Source organism: Brachypodium distachyon, chromosome 2 (assembly GCF_000005505.3).
Source record: "Brachypodium distachyon strain Bd21 chromosome 2, Brachypodium_distachyon_v3.0, whole genome shotgun sequence".
Taxonomy (NCBI): Eukaryota; Viridiplantae; Streptophyta; class Magnoliopsida; order Poales; family Poaceae; genus Brachypodium; species Brachypodium distachyon.
The window spans coordinates 11473482-11491116 of NC_016132.3; the positions used below are offsets into that span (position 1 = coordinate 11473482).

The 17635-nt window shown below is 46.0% G+C and overlaps 3 protein-coding genes across 3 annotated transcripts; all 3 read right to left on the minus strand.

Moving 5' to 3' along the window:
• Positions 1-265: 265 nt before the first annotated feature.
• On the minus strand, positions 266-2223 carry LOC100827259 (putative 12-oxophytodienoate reductase 11). Its single transcript, XM_003565714.4, has 4 exons — positions 1902-2223; positions 1438-1709; positions 1051-1224; positions 266-963 (listed from the first exon to the last, which is right to left on the minus strand). Exons 1-4 carry the CDS (start codon positions 1961-1963, stop codon positions 350-352), a joined length of 1122 nt encoding a protein of 373 aa, XP_003565762.1. The 5' UTR covers positions 1964-2223; the 3' UTR covers positions 266-349.
• Positions 2224-4444: 2221 nt separating this feature from the next.
• LOC100838286 (probable glutathione S-transferase GSTF1) lies at positions 4445-5628 on the minus strand. Its single transcript, XM_003567646.4, has 3 exons — positions 5344-5628; positions 5189-5237; positions 4445-5108 (listed from the first exon to the last, which is right to left on the minus strand). The coding sequence occupies exons 1-3, from the start codon at positions 5536-5538 to the stop codon at positions 4648-4650; spliced, it is 705 nt and encodes a 234-aa protein (XP_003567694.1). The 5' UTR covers positions 5539-5628; the 3' UTR covers positions 4445-4647.
• A 3781-nt stretch (positions 5629-9409) lies between these two features.
• LOC100838584 (probable glutathione S-transferase GSTF1) lies at positions 9410-10759 on the minus strand. The gene is made up of 3 exons (XM_003567647.4): positions 10589-10759; positions 10462-10510; positions 9410-10001 (listed from the first exon to the last, which is right to left on the minus strand). Exons 1-3 carry the CDS (start codon positions 10736-10738, stop codon positions 9544-9546), a joined length of 657 nt encoding a protein of 218 aa, XP_003567695.1. The 5' UTR covers positions 10739-10759; the 3' UTR covers positions 9410-9543.
• Between the last annotated feature and the right edge of the window lie 6876 nt (positions 10760-17635).

Sequence of the window (17635 nt, forward strand, 5' to 3'; positions counted from 1 at the left end):
ATGCAAGATATGCGCATCTCTTGCCGGCAGTGGACGCACGGACGAAACCAGCATCTCGGGCGGGCGGGCGGCGGCGCGTCGAGCACGACCTACAAGATCGTTTTGTTTGGGAAAGAAACGATCAGGCTGGAGAATAAGATGGAGGAGATAGACTGAGGGGGGTTTTCACAAAAGAGAAGCCTCGGTGGGAGGGGTTTTTCGCAAAGAGCAAATTAACTGGAGGTGGGATCTCCGCGTGAAAATTGTAGCCACAGGCAACACATCGGATGGTTAACGCTAATTTGATTGCACGATTGCATTAATGAAGTGATTGCACAGCAAACGGCCCCCTTTATAAATTCCAATTTTTTTATTCCTTAACAAAATCTAAAGCTTGATCAAGAGAAGGGTAGTCCGTGTAGCCAACAACAGAGTCAGAGGTGTAAAACGTGCTCCTGTCATACTTGTTTAGAGCTGCGTTCTTCCTGAACCGCTCCGGTAGGTCGGGGTTGGCCAAGAACAGCCGCCCGTACGCGATCAGATCAGCGTAACCATTACCGACAGCCTTGTCCCCTTCTTCCCTGTCATACCCTCCGTTCACCATGAAAGTTCCGTCGAACGCCTCCCTGAACGGCATCAGGCGGTGAGGGATGATCAGCCTGCCGTCATTCTCGTTGACGCACATCCGTGGCTCGATGACGTGGCAGTATAAGACGCCGAGCCCGTTCATAATGCGGATCACGTGCAGCGCGAGGGCCTCCGGGTCGGAGTCGATGCAGTCGACGTAGTCGGCGAAGGGCGAGAGGCGCACGCCGACGCGGCTTGGGCCAACCTCGTCGGCCACGGCGGCGATGACCTCGGCGGCGAAGCGGCAGCGGTTCTCCAGGCTGCCGCCGTATTCGTCGGTGCGGTCGTTGACTCCGTCCTTCATGAACTGGTCGATCAGGTACCCGTTGGCCGCGTGGATCTCCACGCCATCGAAACCTTTAATCGCACACGATCGATTTACATTGAGAGATCATGTACATCAACCTGGATGATAGCTTGAAGATTGTATCGATGAATCGTTACCGGCTTTGATAGCATTTCTGGCGGCAATTCGGAAGTCGTTCACGACGTGGGGTATCTCCTCTGTTTCCAACCTTCGAGGGGCCGCGAACTCCAGTACAGTGCCGTCGTGGCTGACTGCAGGCTTGACTTGCTTATCCGTGCTTGAGATTGGTGCTCCACCGTTAGGTTGGAACTCTGTAATTCGATTGTAAGACGGATGGATTTAATTGCCCGTGTAATTTTTTAGAAAAGTAATTGCCCGTGTAATTGGCTAAATATATCCTTTTGTAACTCGTATACACAGTGTACAAAGAAAAGAAAACCGAGCTGTCAAAAAAAAGAAAAGAAAACCGAAAAAGAAGAAAGAGGGTCGGAGAGTTTGAAACAAGCGCATCGGGTGGTACGTACCTGTGGGCGACACGCGTCCCGTGTGCCAGATCTGACAGAAGAAGACGCCCCCCTTCGCGTGCACGGCATCAACGACGGTCTTCCAGGCCTCGACCTGCTCCTGGCTCCAGAGGCCTGGCACGTTCGGGTAACCACGCGCCGTCTCAGACACGGCGTTGGCCTCCGCGATGAGCAAGCCGCCCTCCGCCGCCCTCTGCGCGTAGTAGAGCACGTTGTGCGGCTGGGGGACGTTCCCGTACGACCTGCACCGCGTCAGCGGCGCCAGAACCACCCTGCGATCGACACGCACGCATCAACCACACCCACACAGAAAAGGTTGTAGAAACATCGTCGGAGATCAAGTACCGAACCGAATTGTAAAGATTCTACTCTACACGACCATCCTCGAAGTATGCATCGAAGGATACATCGAAATCGATCGAGGGTTATTTAGATGGAACTGGATGGCTAGCTAGTTAACTGACCTGTGCGCCAGGTTGAATTCGCCCATCCTGTAAGGCGTCAGCAGAGGAGTCAGCGGCTCCATACTAGCTAGTTAACTTATCTGTGTTTCCTCAGACGATCTTCTCTACCTTGGTGCTCAAAAATTGTCGCCGACTCGTCTCGTTTTCTTCCTGCTAGCTTAGAGTATTTGTACTTGGCGACTACACTAGATAGGAATCACAGATTCACAGGAGACGGAATCACGTTGCGTTGCCGGACCTCCATTCGTTCAGTTTGCATCAAAGTGGAGCGCACTCGTGCGTACAGCTTGTAGCTTGACTTTTGTACGTGGCAGCGGTTTGGCTCTGTAGCAGTGTTGTGTTGGTTTGTTTAACCTGGACCAATCAACGAACGGGTGATCGAGTGGTGCCGCAAAATCAAGAGAATTACCGGAGAAGGAAAACGCAAGGAAATTACCGTATCAGGCTATCTTTCCGTATATTCTGGCCTCCTTGAGCGGGCGTTCCATCGATCACGCGATTCACACAATCACACGCGCCTCGTGAGATATTCCCTCCTTGAGATATTTTTTCAGGAAATTTCACAATACATCTCATTTTTCTTTTGATACCCGCATCCATAATAACTACTCACATTCATTTAAGTTTAATCTAATATGAGTGGTTAGGCACTAAAAACGAGAAATGACTTGATCCAAGTGCACAAATCTATATGTGGTGTATTTTCGAATGAAGGAAGTATCTCGGTCGTCATGCTCGACTGTCCGAGATCTCTCCCTCTCGCTATAAGGGCATCTTCAACAGGCTGTTACTAGAGTCATTACTTAGCATTCCATGTCATCACTTCTCTCTCCTATCTATCATTTCTTTTTTCAATTAAAAAGTATATTTTTATTAGGACCCACTTGTCATACTCCAACTTTTCTTGATACCCGTGAGGTAACAGTCTCTTGCAGAAATAACTAGTACCATACTTTTTTCTACTTTCTCTCTTCCACCTAAACAAAAATCTGACACATGCCGCTGAGTAACGGCAGCAGATAACTGTTGGAGATGCCCAAAAGGACAACGCACGAACTGATTGGTGGCCAGTTTAATTACCTCGCGGTCGCCCTTGACCTAGCCTGTCTGCCATGTGGTGCTCTTTTTGAGAGGAGTTGCCATGTGGTGCTGGTTACCAGAGATCGTGTGGAGTCAATAAAATAAAAGGTGATCTCGTGATAGAATAATTAATTTGTTTTGTTCAAACGGTTATTTTTCCGGTTGCAGACTCACGAGTCACGGACAAATGGTGTTGCAAAGACAAGACAATTCTCTGTTTTGCATATGAATAATTTGATTCTGGTGCACTGGATAACAACCATCAATCCCTGCCATTGCACGGCATAAATTATTAAAAAAAAGATATAGTTCATATTTAAAAAAAATATAGGTGAAACTGGTAGAAAAACTTAGAGTAAATATAAAGGAACTCTTATGTTTGGAACTTTAGTATCGCAAAACCATGACCCTTGGACTTTTGAACATTTTTTTTAGGGAAATACAGAAGGCCATAACACCTACTGTGGTATTATATTAATGTAAAATGTAAATATATACATGAAAAAAGTAAAATAAAGAAACTGAAAAGAAAGCTATCTAAAATCATCTATCCATTGTCTGAGAGTGTGGTAGCTCTTTTTCTTGGCTTGATGGAAGACCAAGTTAAGATTTTCTTGCATCTGTAAAGTGAGGGAGTGACCCCTTGGCAAATGCTCCAAGCAACTAGGGTAGTAATCTTCGGGTGATATGAGACCTTCAGCTCGTTCTTCCGTGATGAGATATTTGCATGGACTTTTGGCCATTTACCCCCAACATTTGTCTTAATGTGTAAAAAAAATCCATAATATCGCCATCCCATGGACTAAGCTAAATTCTGACCTGTGGCTTTAATCAGCGACAGGCAATAATTTGACACTAGCTTTCTCTCCTGGCCCGCCGGTTCCCACCGGTCGTTCCGGTTCGGTCCATCTGAGAGCAATTGTGCATAAAATTTAATGAGATCAGTTTTGATCCAGGACTGTATAAGGAACCAAAATGGGGTCATTTGAGGGACCTTCACTACGCTCTTCGTCTATGCAAGAAGGCGTCCTGTGGGGGAACCCGTCGAACCAGTCATTTGGGGAAGGTTGTTGATCAACACAATCAACCCGTCGAACCAGTCTTGCTGTTAAAAGAACCAAAGCGGAGGAGTTCACTCTTGGCGTTCATCCTGCTGGCCGAAAAATGTGAAAAAGCATACCAAATATCTACACCCTATCGACTTAGGCCATGTTTGGTGAGGTTTAAATGTGGGTTTTGATTTTTGTCCAAAAATACCTATTCAGGTGTTTTCTTCTTTACCTTTTGCTTTTGACATGATATTGTACATGTCGGTTTTATACACAACATATGGTTTTTTAAGGCAATGTTCAACTGGTAAAAATGGTTCCCATGAAGTTTGCACTGTAAAATAGTTTACAGTTCTAATCGAGTAGCAGATAACTTCATTTCAGATCTGATCCATATTAAAAATAAATAACTAATACAAAGATAAGAGCAATCGACGCTGCGAAAAACAACCAACACAAGTTACTTTGACAAAGTTTGACTTAGCACAACCTCAAACTCAAACCCAAATATATAGTTATTTGGAAACCGGGGGAGTAACATTTAAGTAGTGAGGTTGCAACAAAGCAGAGAAGATAAAAATCGCATCAAACAGCATGCTCAAAGGAATTTCTTGTAGCTAATTCCTCGTGCTCATATTTGCGCCTAGTTTCTTCATCGACGGCCTGGACATCAAATTCTCCCACCATGCCTTCACGTAAGGGTACGAGTCGAACAGATTTGAATAAGGCGTAGCATCCATGAAGTAGAAAGTACAGGCAAAATGGTTGAAGTCTGCAAAGCTGACGAAATCCCCGGCCAGATATTTGTGTTTGGACAGGTGAGTTTCGTAGATCTCAAGGACCTTCTTTGCCTTCTCCAAGCTCTCGTCAACAACCTTTTGGTTCGTGGGAAGACCGCGCAAGGTGGGGTATATGAAACACTCGAGCACGATTGGCGAGAGAGCCGGGTGGTATTGGTGTGTTTCGACCTCTGTCCAAACGTCTACCATGGCAGCTTCTTCCAAATTACCCTCCCTCAGCAAGTCCAGTTGTTCGGACTTGTATTTGCGAAGCACGTACTTGGCAATGGCGCGTGACTCTTGAAAAGATGAACCAATTATTAGGAATAATCAAGTAATTAAAGATTTCATCGAGTAATTTGAAGTACATCGCGCTCACCGAAGAGGATGACATCCCCATCTTGGAAAGCTGGGACCTGCCCGAATGGCTGCACGAAGGCACCTCACAGTTTGAGTGTGCTGTTAACATAACAACCGAGTAATTGATGCGACCGAATGGAAAGGAGAGGAACTGGGACGTTTTAACATACGTACGTTTCTGGCGAGGTGGTCAGGGCGCTTATGGCCCTTCCCAGGGAAGTCGATGTCGACGAGCTCGTAGTCGGCGCCTACCTCCTCCAGGCACACCAGCACCCGGGCCACGTTAGTCGATGCGGCCGGACCGAACACCTTCACAGGCGCCATTAATTTCCTTGTGAGAGTGGTGGCGATGGTGGCCAGTCGCAGCATATGTAGCGCGACCGACGACCGAACCGATGAGGTGGGTAAGGTAGGAGCTAGCTGCGAAGGGAATCCCAATGGCTAGATTAGCGGGGCCTGGCTAGCTAGGTGACACATCCCATTTTTTATCGACACTGTACGTTTTGGACAGAGCTGACCGGTCTGGTGGGTCCTTAGGACACAGCTGTTTTTTTTTTTTAAAGGAAACAACTCACAAGCGCGACACACACTCACCCCTATGAACGTACGCATCCACACGTTACCCCATGAGCACCTCCGAGAGACTGGTCCGGCAATCATCTTGAAATTGACGAAATCACCACAGACGTCTCGTAGTTGACGGGTACATCACTCACACTGAAAGCACAACGCGGTTATGTCCTGAAATAAATTCAGAGAAATGCGAGCATCCATGTCAAACCTGGGTGGGCTGATTCCACCACAAGGAACCAACGTTCGCAGGACACCACTGTTCTTGTTCCCAATTCTGAGCCCAACAACCACGAGGAACACGATCGACGCCGTGCCCTTCTACTTGAAGCGACCGCCCCCTTACTAGGGTTCGATCTCTGTGCTTACTGTGCTGGTCCCTGGATCGACTCACTAGCACACACAGTTTCATGATGAAATATACAGAAACAAAGGTCAAAAGTACTTTATTACATCGCATCATCCAGGATTTAAATAGTACTTACAACCTCGCATGACCTCCTGGGCCAGCATAAACAAATATTGTTTTAACATCATAAAACCTTGTTTCAAAATACTGCAGCGGAAAAGGGGTAGAACATAAGGGCCACACTACTCCAAGGTGAGAGCATGTTGGAATGTAAGCACATGACCCACGACAAAACGATGAACCTCACTCATCGTCGGATCCACCTGCATTGTTAATTGCAGCCACTACGTGGTCAATACATTTGAATGTATTGGCAAGTTCAACAGAGTTATAAAGGACCTACCAAGTACATGCATAATTTGGCTATGTAGAGTTTGGCTGTTTGCATGAAAGCATCATAGTTCAATCCTATCATTTTTAAACAAATAGTCTTTAAATTTTATTGGACACGGGGTAGAAACACCCATGCTCCTATTACCCTAGGCACATTGAGTAGAAACATCAATGCTCCTACCCAGTTCAATCCATTCATTTTATTAGAAAATGGAATGAGTGAGACCTTTCTTATAGCCCCAATATCTAGTTGCTCATAATTGTCCGTAACCGGGGACACGGCTAAGTACTTAGTTTGACACTCTCGAGAGGTGGTACACTTTACCCACAAGAAATCGACGTGTTGATCCCTTACTGTCCTCCAGATGGAGTAGCAACGGCATCGATTACAGGAATTTCCAGAACATAATCCCCCAGACCACCTGAGGGACGCGCCCCCACCTACACTGCTACATACCGATGTCACCTCGGATCCGGGTTCATATTTCTTACATCCATCCTGGTAGAACCCATAATACCATGTGGTTGTACTGGAAGCTACTAAACAGGAAACTAGTCCAGTCTCTGGTTACCCCGGGTGGCATTCCTCAGTTGCAACGCAGGCGCTCACATAGAAATGGCGAGACGACTCATAGAAATGGACCTGACGTCGCATACATCTCCACTTCCTCAAAGCAGCCCACCAAGACGGTTCATTGAATTACTTGTTTTGCCATACACTAGGAAAACCATATTGTAATTCAATAGTATCACAGTGTAATAATACCACCCTCGTATATTATCATAGCACAGCATTTCACTACCACGATGGCAATTGGTGGTGAGGTCATGGCAAAGGTATCCTATACTACTAGGAGAATCATAGCATAGCATAGATACAATAATAATCCTAACAATGCAACTAATAAAATCTAGTACATAATAAAATAATAGGATGATGGTCAAAGTGAACTTACCTTGATAGCAGTTGGTATTCAAGCACTCTTCGCAATCACACAGTTCGTTCTCCGAGAAAACTAAACAATACAAACAATGCATACATAAACACACCATACAACAAAAGAATATGTATGCCATGATGCAATGCAAAAACATGTGACATGAGTGGATGATTTTTATTCGGGTGGTCTACTGGTCCAAGGCATTAATAAATAATGCACATGTAATTAGGGTTTTAAACAAATTGCAAAGGCTAGAGTTTAAACCCTAAAATGAGGTTTTATTGGCATCAGCCAAATATTTAATTCAAAATATTTATTTCTCTGTCCCAATGGACAGAGGATAATAAAACAAATTTTTGGGCACTGGTTTCATTCAAAAAGGACTTCTAAATAATTAGTTATGATTTAAAAGGTATAAAACCCTATTCTGTAATTTGAATGTGATTAGAAACTCAAATTTGAAATTGGATGGTGCCAAAAGATTCTACAATTCTTAAGGATTCCAAAAAGGTGTGGATCATTAAATTTGGCCAAACAGATTAAAAGATATGATCCTTTGAAGTTACAGGGGCTTTTCTGCAAAAGTGTCATTTCTAATTAATCCGGGAATTAAAATTAGATTTTCATTTTATAACTCGTGTGCCATGTGTCAGCATCTAATTGGTGCGTACCGGTTTGGTTAAAAGATTAAATCCGATCTAATCCGTACCGTTGGGAAGAAATGGACGGCCGAGATCGAAGATGAAGCTCACCGGCGAGGTCTAGGGTTCCGGCGATGGAATCCGGCGGCGGCGCGGCTCGGGCGTGGAGGCGGGCGGCGTTCGGGTGGACTTCGTGCGTCGGGGAGGACACGGGTGCGCGCGGCGCGATGAAACGGAGACGGTGACGCGCGCGGGGCGGCGAGACGGGGCCGGGGTTGTTGCCTAGAACGACGACGTGCGGCGGCGGCGCCATGGGAGCTCCGGCGAGGACGAGCGGGCGGCGTCCGGTGTCTACAGTGCACAAGGCGAAGAACCAGCCGCATCAAAAGGAAGCGCAAAGGGAGGGGAGAAAGAGGAAGTGCGCGGGGTCGCCTCATACCTCGTGGTTTGCCGACAGTGACCTCGAAAAGGCGGCGGCGCGAGCTAGGGTTTCGGGGCAAAAATCCGGCAGCATGGGCGCACGATTCGGTGGGCAACGATGGGGGAAAGAGAGAGGGAGGGCTCGGCTATATAATGACGCGCTTGGAAGGTTGCGGGGAGCACGGGAGGGGACGGATTCCGGTGATGACGCGCGGCGGAATTTCGGGCGCTTGCCCAAGGTAGGGGACGACCCCGACAGGTGGGCCCCACCTGTCGGTGGCTCGGGCGCGCGCGCGGGCCGGTCCGGTGCGGCGCGGTCGGTTCTGGGCCGGTTCGGCCCAAGCGGTCGGACCGGTCCAGTTTTCCCTTTTTTTTCTTTTCTTTTTCCCTTTTTCTCATTTGTTTGATAACTTTTGATTTTGAACTCCAAATTGGCCCAAATAAATTTCAGAAAATTTCTAAAATCATGTTCTATCATGATACAACTTTTGGGAGTGATTTCCCCTCAAAATAAAATATATAAGAATACATTTGCCCTATAAATGCCTTTAGGGCTATATAACTATTTAAATAAAATAGTTTTTCAACTCCAAAATTATCCAAAAATTATGGGATAGCTTATATATGCAATAAACCCCTTTTTATAAATAAACCCTATTGGTTTGAAGATTCAAAGTTCAAATGGGTGTAAACCCTAGGGTTTAAATTGAAACAAAGTCTTTTAAAGCCTTTTGAGATTCAAATTTGAATTCAAATATGCAATTGTGGCATGATGCTCATGGATGCAATGCATATGTAAAAGTTTGAAATTTTGGGATATTACACTACTGGGCAAAGGTGTGATCGCCTGGTGAGTCAATGGAGCGGCCGATGAGATGCAACCTCTTGTTCTCCGCGTGATCACAACACAAAACTTCACGAGCAAATTAATTACGTATCCAGATTGTATTAGTATGCGGCCTAATTGCAGCGTACCTGCAATTCTGCCACATGTTTATTACAGCACGTACCCAAAATTACCGTGCAAAGCAAACTAGTAAGTACAAAATAGATGATGTGACTAAACCATTTTAGGCAGGTTTGCACTAAGCTTTCTCGTCGAAGGTCTCGACATGAGGTTTTTCCACCATGCTTTCACGCAAGGGAAAGAGTCAAACAGTGATGCATATGGAGTTCCCATGAAGCAGCAAGTGAAGGCGAAATGGTTAAGGTCTGCAAAGCTAATGAAGTTCCCAGCAAGATACTTGTGTTTGGACAGACGCGCCTCGTAAACGTCGAGCACCTTCTTCAGCTTCTCCATGCTCTCATCCACGACCTTTTGGTTGGTCGGTATACCGTATGCTGTGGGATATATGATGCACTCATACACAATAGGTGCGAGTGCTTTGTTGTACTGATTTGCCTGGACCTCAGTCCAGACGTCCACCATTGCTGCTTCTCCTGGGTTGCTTTCTCTGAGCATGTCAACTTCGTCTGTCCTGTATTTGCGAAGTATGTACTTTCCAATAGCACGGGACTCTGCAGAAACAAAAACAAATCCGACGAGCACGTAACAGGTAAGCATGACGAGACACCAAAACAGAGTTTTGGTACAAAATTCAAGTAATTATTCTTTTGCAAGAAAATGAAGAATTTGGACAATCAGAACATGTTATGAAAATCACAAGTCATACCATAAATCCTGTATGTGAAAGGTTTGTTTGATGCATTCTTTACCGATAGCATGTAATGAGCAAACGTGTGATCTTGTTTTCCTAATAGAAAATATGTACGAGTAGAAACCTGGCCTTTTGCTTTGACACTGCACCTTGTTTTTCAGAAAATAATTTTCATGTAATGTTTCACTATCATACAAATCGAGGTATTCATGAGTCCATGCATAGGCGGGGCTTATCCTCATTTTCGAAGAAAAAACAGAGCGAGGTATTTCACTAGAAACTTGAATCAAATCCGTACACGGCAGGGAGTTTAGATTTACCGAAGAGCATGAGGTCTCCATCTTGGAAAGCAGGGATTTCTCCAAATGGCTGCAAGAGCGTATCAGCACGAATTAATCAACAGCACCAAAGCTTAAATGGCTTCCAAATTTTGCACAAAATCCTTACGTTCCTGGCGAGGTGCTCAGGTTTCTTCTGTTCCTTGGCAAGGAAGTCGATGTCTACGACCTCGTACTCGACACCAACCTCCTCGAGGCATACCAGCACACGCGCCACGTTCGTGAACCCGGCCGAACCGAACACCTTCACCGGCGCCATACTTAAGTTGACAGTATGCTGAGGTGTGCAGTCCTTAGGGATGGCAATGGCATATTTATAGGAGGAGCTTTGCTGCTGAAATGTCTCCCCATACGAGTGAGGGCATTTTTAATTTCCCAGCAGTCCAGCTTTAGTAGGAAGCACCTTTTGTTTTTTGGTAATTAACCTTGAAGCTGAAGTTGATGGTTGTTGTAAACTCTTCTTGCTTTCTTTATATTTATTTTTTGACAAGGTGTGAGACTGATTCTCCTGATCTTTTCTTAAAGAAGAATTTTTGTAAACGTTGTCTAATGGAAATGAGACTGATTCCCGATTCAACAACTTTAATGTTGTTTCTTTTGACACAATAATGAGATTAAACAAATACACACTGATGCACTACCGGTCCCAAGTGAGGCGTTTACAGGCGTCAGCTGTGAGGTACTTGCACGAGAGACGAGATCATTTGTGGTGTAATCTGTCAGAGAATTACAAATTAATCTAGAGAGATACTGCCTCCGTCCCATAATTCTTCTCATGGTTTCATTAGTTCAAATTTGAACTAAAACCACCACAAGAATTATGAGACTTTTATCTCATAAACTATGCATAAACTAGATCCATGAAAATTCTCTCGTTTCAAAATTTTTCTTGTGGTTTTATTAGTTCAAATTCTCTCGTTTGAAAATTTTAAATTTTTATCTCATAAACTATGCATCCGATTGACGATCCGTTTTCACCGTAAGCTTAACCGCCAAGATCTACAAAACTAGATCCCAGGTTGATATGTTTTGACGAATGTTTTCGTCAGAAGTTACAAGGTTACGATCAATTATTTACCATATTGTGACCACGTGGTTGCCACATTAAATATCACTTGTTTACCGAAATATATTTACTTGTTTATCAGTTTGCTTACTATCAATTTGCAACTACGTAAAGACTTGGATCATTATACTTCTATGATATGATGACATCTTTTACATATTCAAACACTTAAATATTCACTCTTGAGCTTGCAAGGCATTGCAATGTCTAAAACATTTTTCTAATTGGTAACCCTATATTAGTAAAGACTATTAATGAAGTGATTATTAATATGGTAAACGTTCACAAGTCACATGGTAATCATGAGTGGTGTCAAGAAAATATCATCAAAATATATATAAAAAATGTGGTCTTGTTTTGAAGCACTCATCGTGACGAACTCAACCGTGAAAACGGATCTTTAATCGGATTAATGGTTTAGAAGATAGATCATTCTGTAAATTCAAAATTTAGTATTCCTCTGATCCTAAATTCTTGACTCAAATTTGCCCAAATATGGATGTATCTATTCTTAAAAAGCGTCTAGATACATGTAATATAAAGACAACAATTTAGGATCGGAGAGAGTACTAAATTATTTTAGGCCCAGACCCACTAGAATCCTCCCTAAGGAAAGGTTAGCCTCGCACGTCTTTTAATTAGATTAACCGTTCATTCATTTGATTCAAAGGAATAATGGGAAGGAAAAAGTCATGTGATCTTAGATTCAGTGAAAAAAATACTGAGTGTTTACAATCCACGTAGACCTCTTTTTTGAATTTCTTCACATGAAAAACAAGAAAACGTGTTTAGTGAAGTAATTATATGAAATTTATTTTTGCATGTGATTTGACTTAATTTTACCATGTTTATCAAGATTAAATTTTTTTCCTTTATACTTATGTGAATAAAATGTACGTTCCTCTATTATTCATGTGTTTTCAAAATCCTGTGAATCAAAGAGACCCATAGAAAAAATTAAGCGTGACAATGAGTTCCTTCGTGGTACCCTACCTTGGAGGTTTGACACATCCTTGATCACTCCATGATGCGCAATTGCTCTACCATGAGGACAAATGTTACTTCTTCTGATCCTAAATTGTTGTCGAAATATTGCATGTATCTAGTAGCCTTTTTAAGAGTAGATACATCCATATTTGGACAAATTTGAGACAAGAATTTAGGATCGGAGGGAGTAACCATTTTTGTTCTTGGGTAGTTAAGGTCCTGGTCCTTTGGTGGCAATTATGGAATGGTTCGCACTTGGTATAATCTAATTTTCATGGCATTTAGGAAGGCGAGGGAGAAAGTAATAGACATCATGCTTCTAAATATAGTACTACATGGTTCTTGCATTTTAGAGACCGGAAAACCTCCAAAGACAAAACCACATGGTTCTTGCATTGAAGAAGATAAGGGAGGGAGAGAGAGAAAGAGACCAAAGCATCTCCTCGAAAAAAACCTAGAACACTGCACATCTAGAACAAACAAACCCATCTCGTCTTTATTGAAAAGCCACATGAACAAAGCACTACTCCGTATTAAAACACAACCTAGTTTAAAAAACCGGACCATTCGTAAATTATTACGCACCAGACGGGAACCGAACTGGAGACTTCCCTATAGAGAACTCCGCAGGCCCAGATCTGACAACTCCGCACGTAACTCCTCCCTCGCCGCCGCCGGCGATGGCGACAGCGACGGGGCCCTGGCTGGCAGTCACGTAAACCGAGTGGCGGCCGCAGCGACCGGCCACTTGCCACGTCTGCGGCAGCGGAGAGCTGCTCTGGCCGCGCGGTGGTGTCCGCTGTCATGGCGAGACGTCGGTTTGCGGCGCGACTTCCAAACGGCGGCACGGACGAGATCTGGGTGGTAGTCCTTCTCGGGGCGGCCGTGCGGTCCTTGGAGGCGGCGGCCCGTCGGCCCTGGCCGCGTTTGCGGTGGCGGCGGGCTGCTTTGGCCACGCGGTGCGGTGGCCTGCCAAGTCGCGGCGTCGGACGACGGGGCTGGCGGTCCAGGGGCGGCGGCGGCGGCCGTGCTTTGTTGCGTCTTGCGTTCCTCCATCAGATCGTTTTGTCGGCACTTTGTCTGCTTTGTTGATGTTGTGGTGTCGGTGATGCGGGTTTGGTACCGAGGGAAACTCTTGGTCGGCTTGCCCGACCACGACAGTGGTGACGTCCTTAGGGGACGTCATTCTCCTTACATGAGGCATTGTCAAGGTATTCCGACACCACCCCCGCTCCAGGTTCCCGAGTGAAAACCCAAAGTCTCCGGACTGGGCGGCGGCGCTTGCGGTGTCGCTCTCCCCCTTGTGTGCGCCGTTGGGGAACACTAGATCTGCTGGTGCGGGGTTCTTAGTCGGCGGGTGCTCTTTTGCCGGTCGAGCTCTGGTTTGCGTCGTCGTTGCCATGCCTAGCAAGTTTAGTGCGACATTCTCTATCCTGAAGATGGGTCAGTGGAACACGGTGGCGGCTGATTCTAAAGCGTGAGCATACGACACATGCTGGGAATTAGTTTGATCGGTTGTGCCTTCGTGGCCTCCGAATTTAGATGTTGGGTGATGGTGTGCGGTTAGGGCACGGCCCGGATATTCGCTACACCTTTTATCTGGTTAGTAGGTATAGCGACGAAGATGTAACTTCGACAATGTCCATATTAGGTATACTCGAGTCGAGTACGTGGTTAGTCATAACACGTCAGTAGCCCCCAAGTGCCTGGTTGAATCGAAGACTCGACTAGGGACTTTTCCCGTAAAGAATGAGCTTATTCTGCTGTTGAGCCAGTTGCATAGTGCTGTAGACTTTGGTACTTTACCGACTCGTACTTTGAATGAGAATTATTTTGACTCAGAAAATTTCTGAGGTGATACTTTAGTGTTTAACTGTTAAATATGATCTGATAGTGGATCAATGCGGTGATTAGGAGTCATAGGGATATATGCTTAATGCGCCCAGATACTCGAGAAGTCGAGTCTAGTTAATCGCTCTAGAGCGAATACAACACTAGCTTTTCATTCGCATTCGAGTTCCCGGGCTCGAACCTGGCGACTGGAGAATTTTGACTTAGCCTGCTGGGGTCTTATAGAGTCAAATTCCAGTTTTTAAGTACTCGACTCGTTCGTCAAGATTGCTTGAACTGGAAATACGCAGCTGGTACGTTTACAGTCCCTATAAGAAGCCTACGTGTCTTATCTTCATGTAATGAACATGGTTGCAGGGAGCGACCCTTAAGTGAAAGTTGTTACCTTCATACAATAAGTATGGATTTGACTTGAAATAACGTAGCTGCTATGTTTCCAGGCCCGTAAGAGAACTTTTGGGTCTTATCTTTATGCAATGAGCATGGATCTACTGAAATACGCAGCTGGTACGATTTCAGGCTCTTTGGACGAGACTCAAGAGGCTTACTGTTATGCGAATGAGCATAAATAACTGAGGTGCCGTAGCTGGTGCGACTCAATTGAGTCGATTATATGAAATCGACTGTCTTCTGCCAGGGTCATTACCCTGTTTTTACTTTTGTGAATAAAGAATAAACAATAGATGACTATATGAAGTCTTTAATATAAAGCGACAACTGATTAATTCGCGACTTGAATGAGAGTCTTTAGTATTCATAATCGAGACTCAAGACGAGTCCCAACATTCTTATGATACAACTCCACCTCCCTATATGGGAGATATGAGAGATAGCTTTTGAGTCATGATATTTGAGTCAGACTCCGTCACTGATGACGTACCTGTTGAAGGTGAAGAGCCATTGGGTCAACAGATGTGACCGGGTGCACAGTCTAGCCTGACAGCTAGGTGTACTGTTGGCGTGCGTCAATGGGAAAACGGTCACACTTCACGCAGTAAATATGGCATAATGATTTTATGAATTCCTGCGCCCGAAAGAGGGGTGGCCGTTTCTGTTTTCACCGCTTCACATCCCGGTCGATGTGGGACACGTGGCCAAGATAAAGATCTTGCGGCCCGGATTCTTCGGCCGGATTTAGCCTATAAAAGGAGGAAGGTGAAAAGGGAATGCCTTTTACCCTTCTTCTTCCTCGCGAAATCAGCTCAGGCGCTAGAGCTCTCTGCTTCCATAGCCCAAAAACTGTTGCGAGTTCCTTCAACGACCAAGAATCCCACACCATCCAGAGATGGGCAAGACCAAGACCGCGGGTTCTAAGACCGATGCCGGCAAAAGAGATGCCGGAAGGGAGTCGTTCCCTGGCCCGTGGTGGCCGACAATCGCATCAAGATCCTGGAACTCCAGGACGTGGGATTGTTGCCGGGGGGGGGGGGGGGGCTGATGAGGTTCGCTTCCGGGCAAAGGAGGAGTACCCGCTACCGTTGCTAGGTGAGCGGGTTGTCTTCCTCGATTATGTGCTGCGAGGGCTCTCTTTTCCCCTTCATGCCTTTTTCCATGCTATGCTGCTAGCCTATGGGCTGCAGCTTCACAATCTGCCCCCCAATTCTTATTTGCATGTTGCGTGCTTCATCACACTGTGCGAATGCTTCTTGGGGGTGAGCCCTCATTGGGGGCACTAGAAGCGGATCTTTATGATCAAAAGCTAGAAGGTGGAGGCCGTTGGGAGCGTCAACTTCCAGGTACGGCCCGACACCAAATACTTCTCCCTCCAGCAGCGCGAATCTGTGCAAGGCTGGAGGTTGAAGTGGTTCTACATCCGATCTGACGCCCCGGGTGCCGATCCAAGTCTTCTTGCCTTCTCAATCAAGAAGAAGAAAAAGAAGACGGCGGCATGGAGCCACGAACTGACGCCTGCAGAGGAGTCTGAGGCGACTCCCTTGATGGCTAAGATGCACTTCCTTATGGGACAGGGGTTGACAGGTGTTCACCTGATAGCTCTGTTCCTCAGGATGAGGATCCAGCCGCTGCAAGCTCGTGTTCACCCGATGTGGTCCTTCGAAGGACCCGGGGATCCCACTCGGGTGAATGCGGAAGAACTATATTTGAACGAACTGGAGTCGCGGGTGCAAAGGTTAACGACCCTGATCGACGTGACTCCAGGCAAGATTGACTCGCGAGTAGTCGCTTTTGGCCCTGACAGGCCGAGGGAAAAGGTAATTTATATTTCTGCCATTTTGAGCTTGTATTTGTAAGCTACTGATCCGCTTGCTGGTTGTAGGGATTCGAAGATCCCTTGAGTCAACCTCCTCCTGCATGGGAGGAGGAGCTGGCCGATGAGTCCTCGGAGTCGCCGGAGCAGGCGAGCCACTCCGAGACTGAAGAGGTTGCCCTGGAGACGAGGAGGAAGCGCAGCAGGGAGTCAAACCCCAAGTCTGATGATCAGTCGACGGGTGTCGAGGGTCCCTCATCTCCTCCTCTTGCAGCCAAAAAGACCAAGACAGGCGGCCCAGCGCCTTTTCGCCGATTTGGCCTTCTTGGCCGAGTCACCCAGGCCAGGTAGGTGGTTCTTCATACATCAGCTCTCCAAATAGTGCAATCTAAATACTGAACTAGCTGTTTTCCTTTGCCAGCTCTGTGGCCTCAGGTGACCAACCAACGACCCAGGCTATTGAGCCCACTGGGTCGGACCCGAAAACTTCGGGTCCCTCAATCGTCGTCGAGACGTTTGAGCCTCAGGTATCGATGCCTGAGGCGCCTTCTCCACTGAGTGTGGAGCATCAACCCCAAAGGTTGTCCCGCTAGTTGACACACTTGGAGAGGCATGGAGCCGGAACGGTTTCCTCGACTTCGGCTTGTCATGTAAGTCTTGAGTCCTTTTGTCAAGTAAACTTCTTTTGTTAAAATTTTTACTCTCCCGGTGGGATTATGAGTCAGATGCTGACGTAATCACTGTCGCAGCCGATCATCCGCTCCATAACGGAGTTTGTTGATCGCTATGATGCGGTGACGGCTGAGCGAGATCAGCTTCGCCAAGACTTGGAGCGAAGCCAGCAAGAGCTGAGGTCTGCTCAAGGTAATGCTTCCAGCTTAGTCTTTCTTTGAGTTGAAAAACTATTGTGTCTTACTGTTTTGTCGTCTAGATCTCCTTTCTCAGGCTAACTCCCTCAAAGACGCCGCCGAGCTTCAATCCAAGAGCTTAGAGAAGAAGCTTGCTGATCTGGCCAGGGAGTCGAAAGAGAAGCTAGAGGCTGAAAA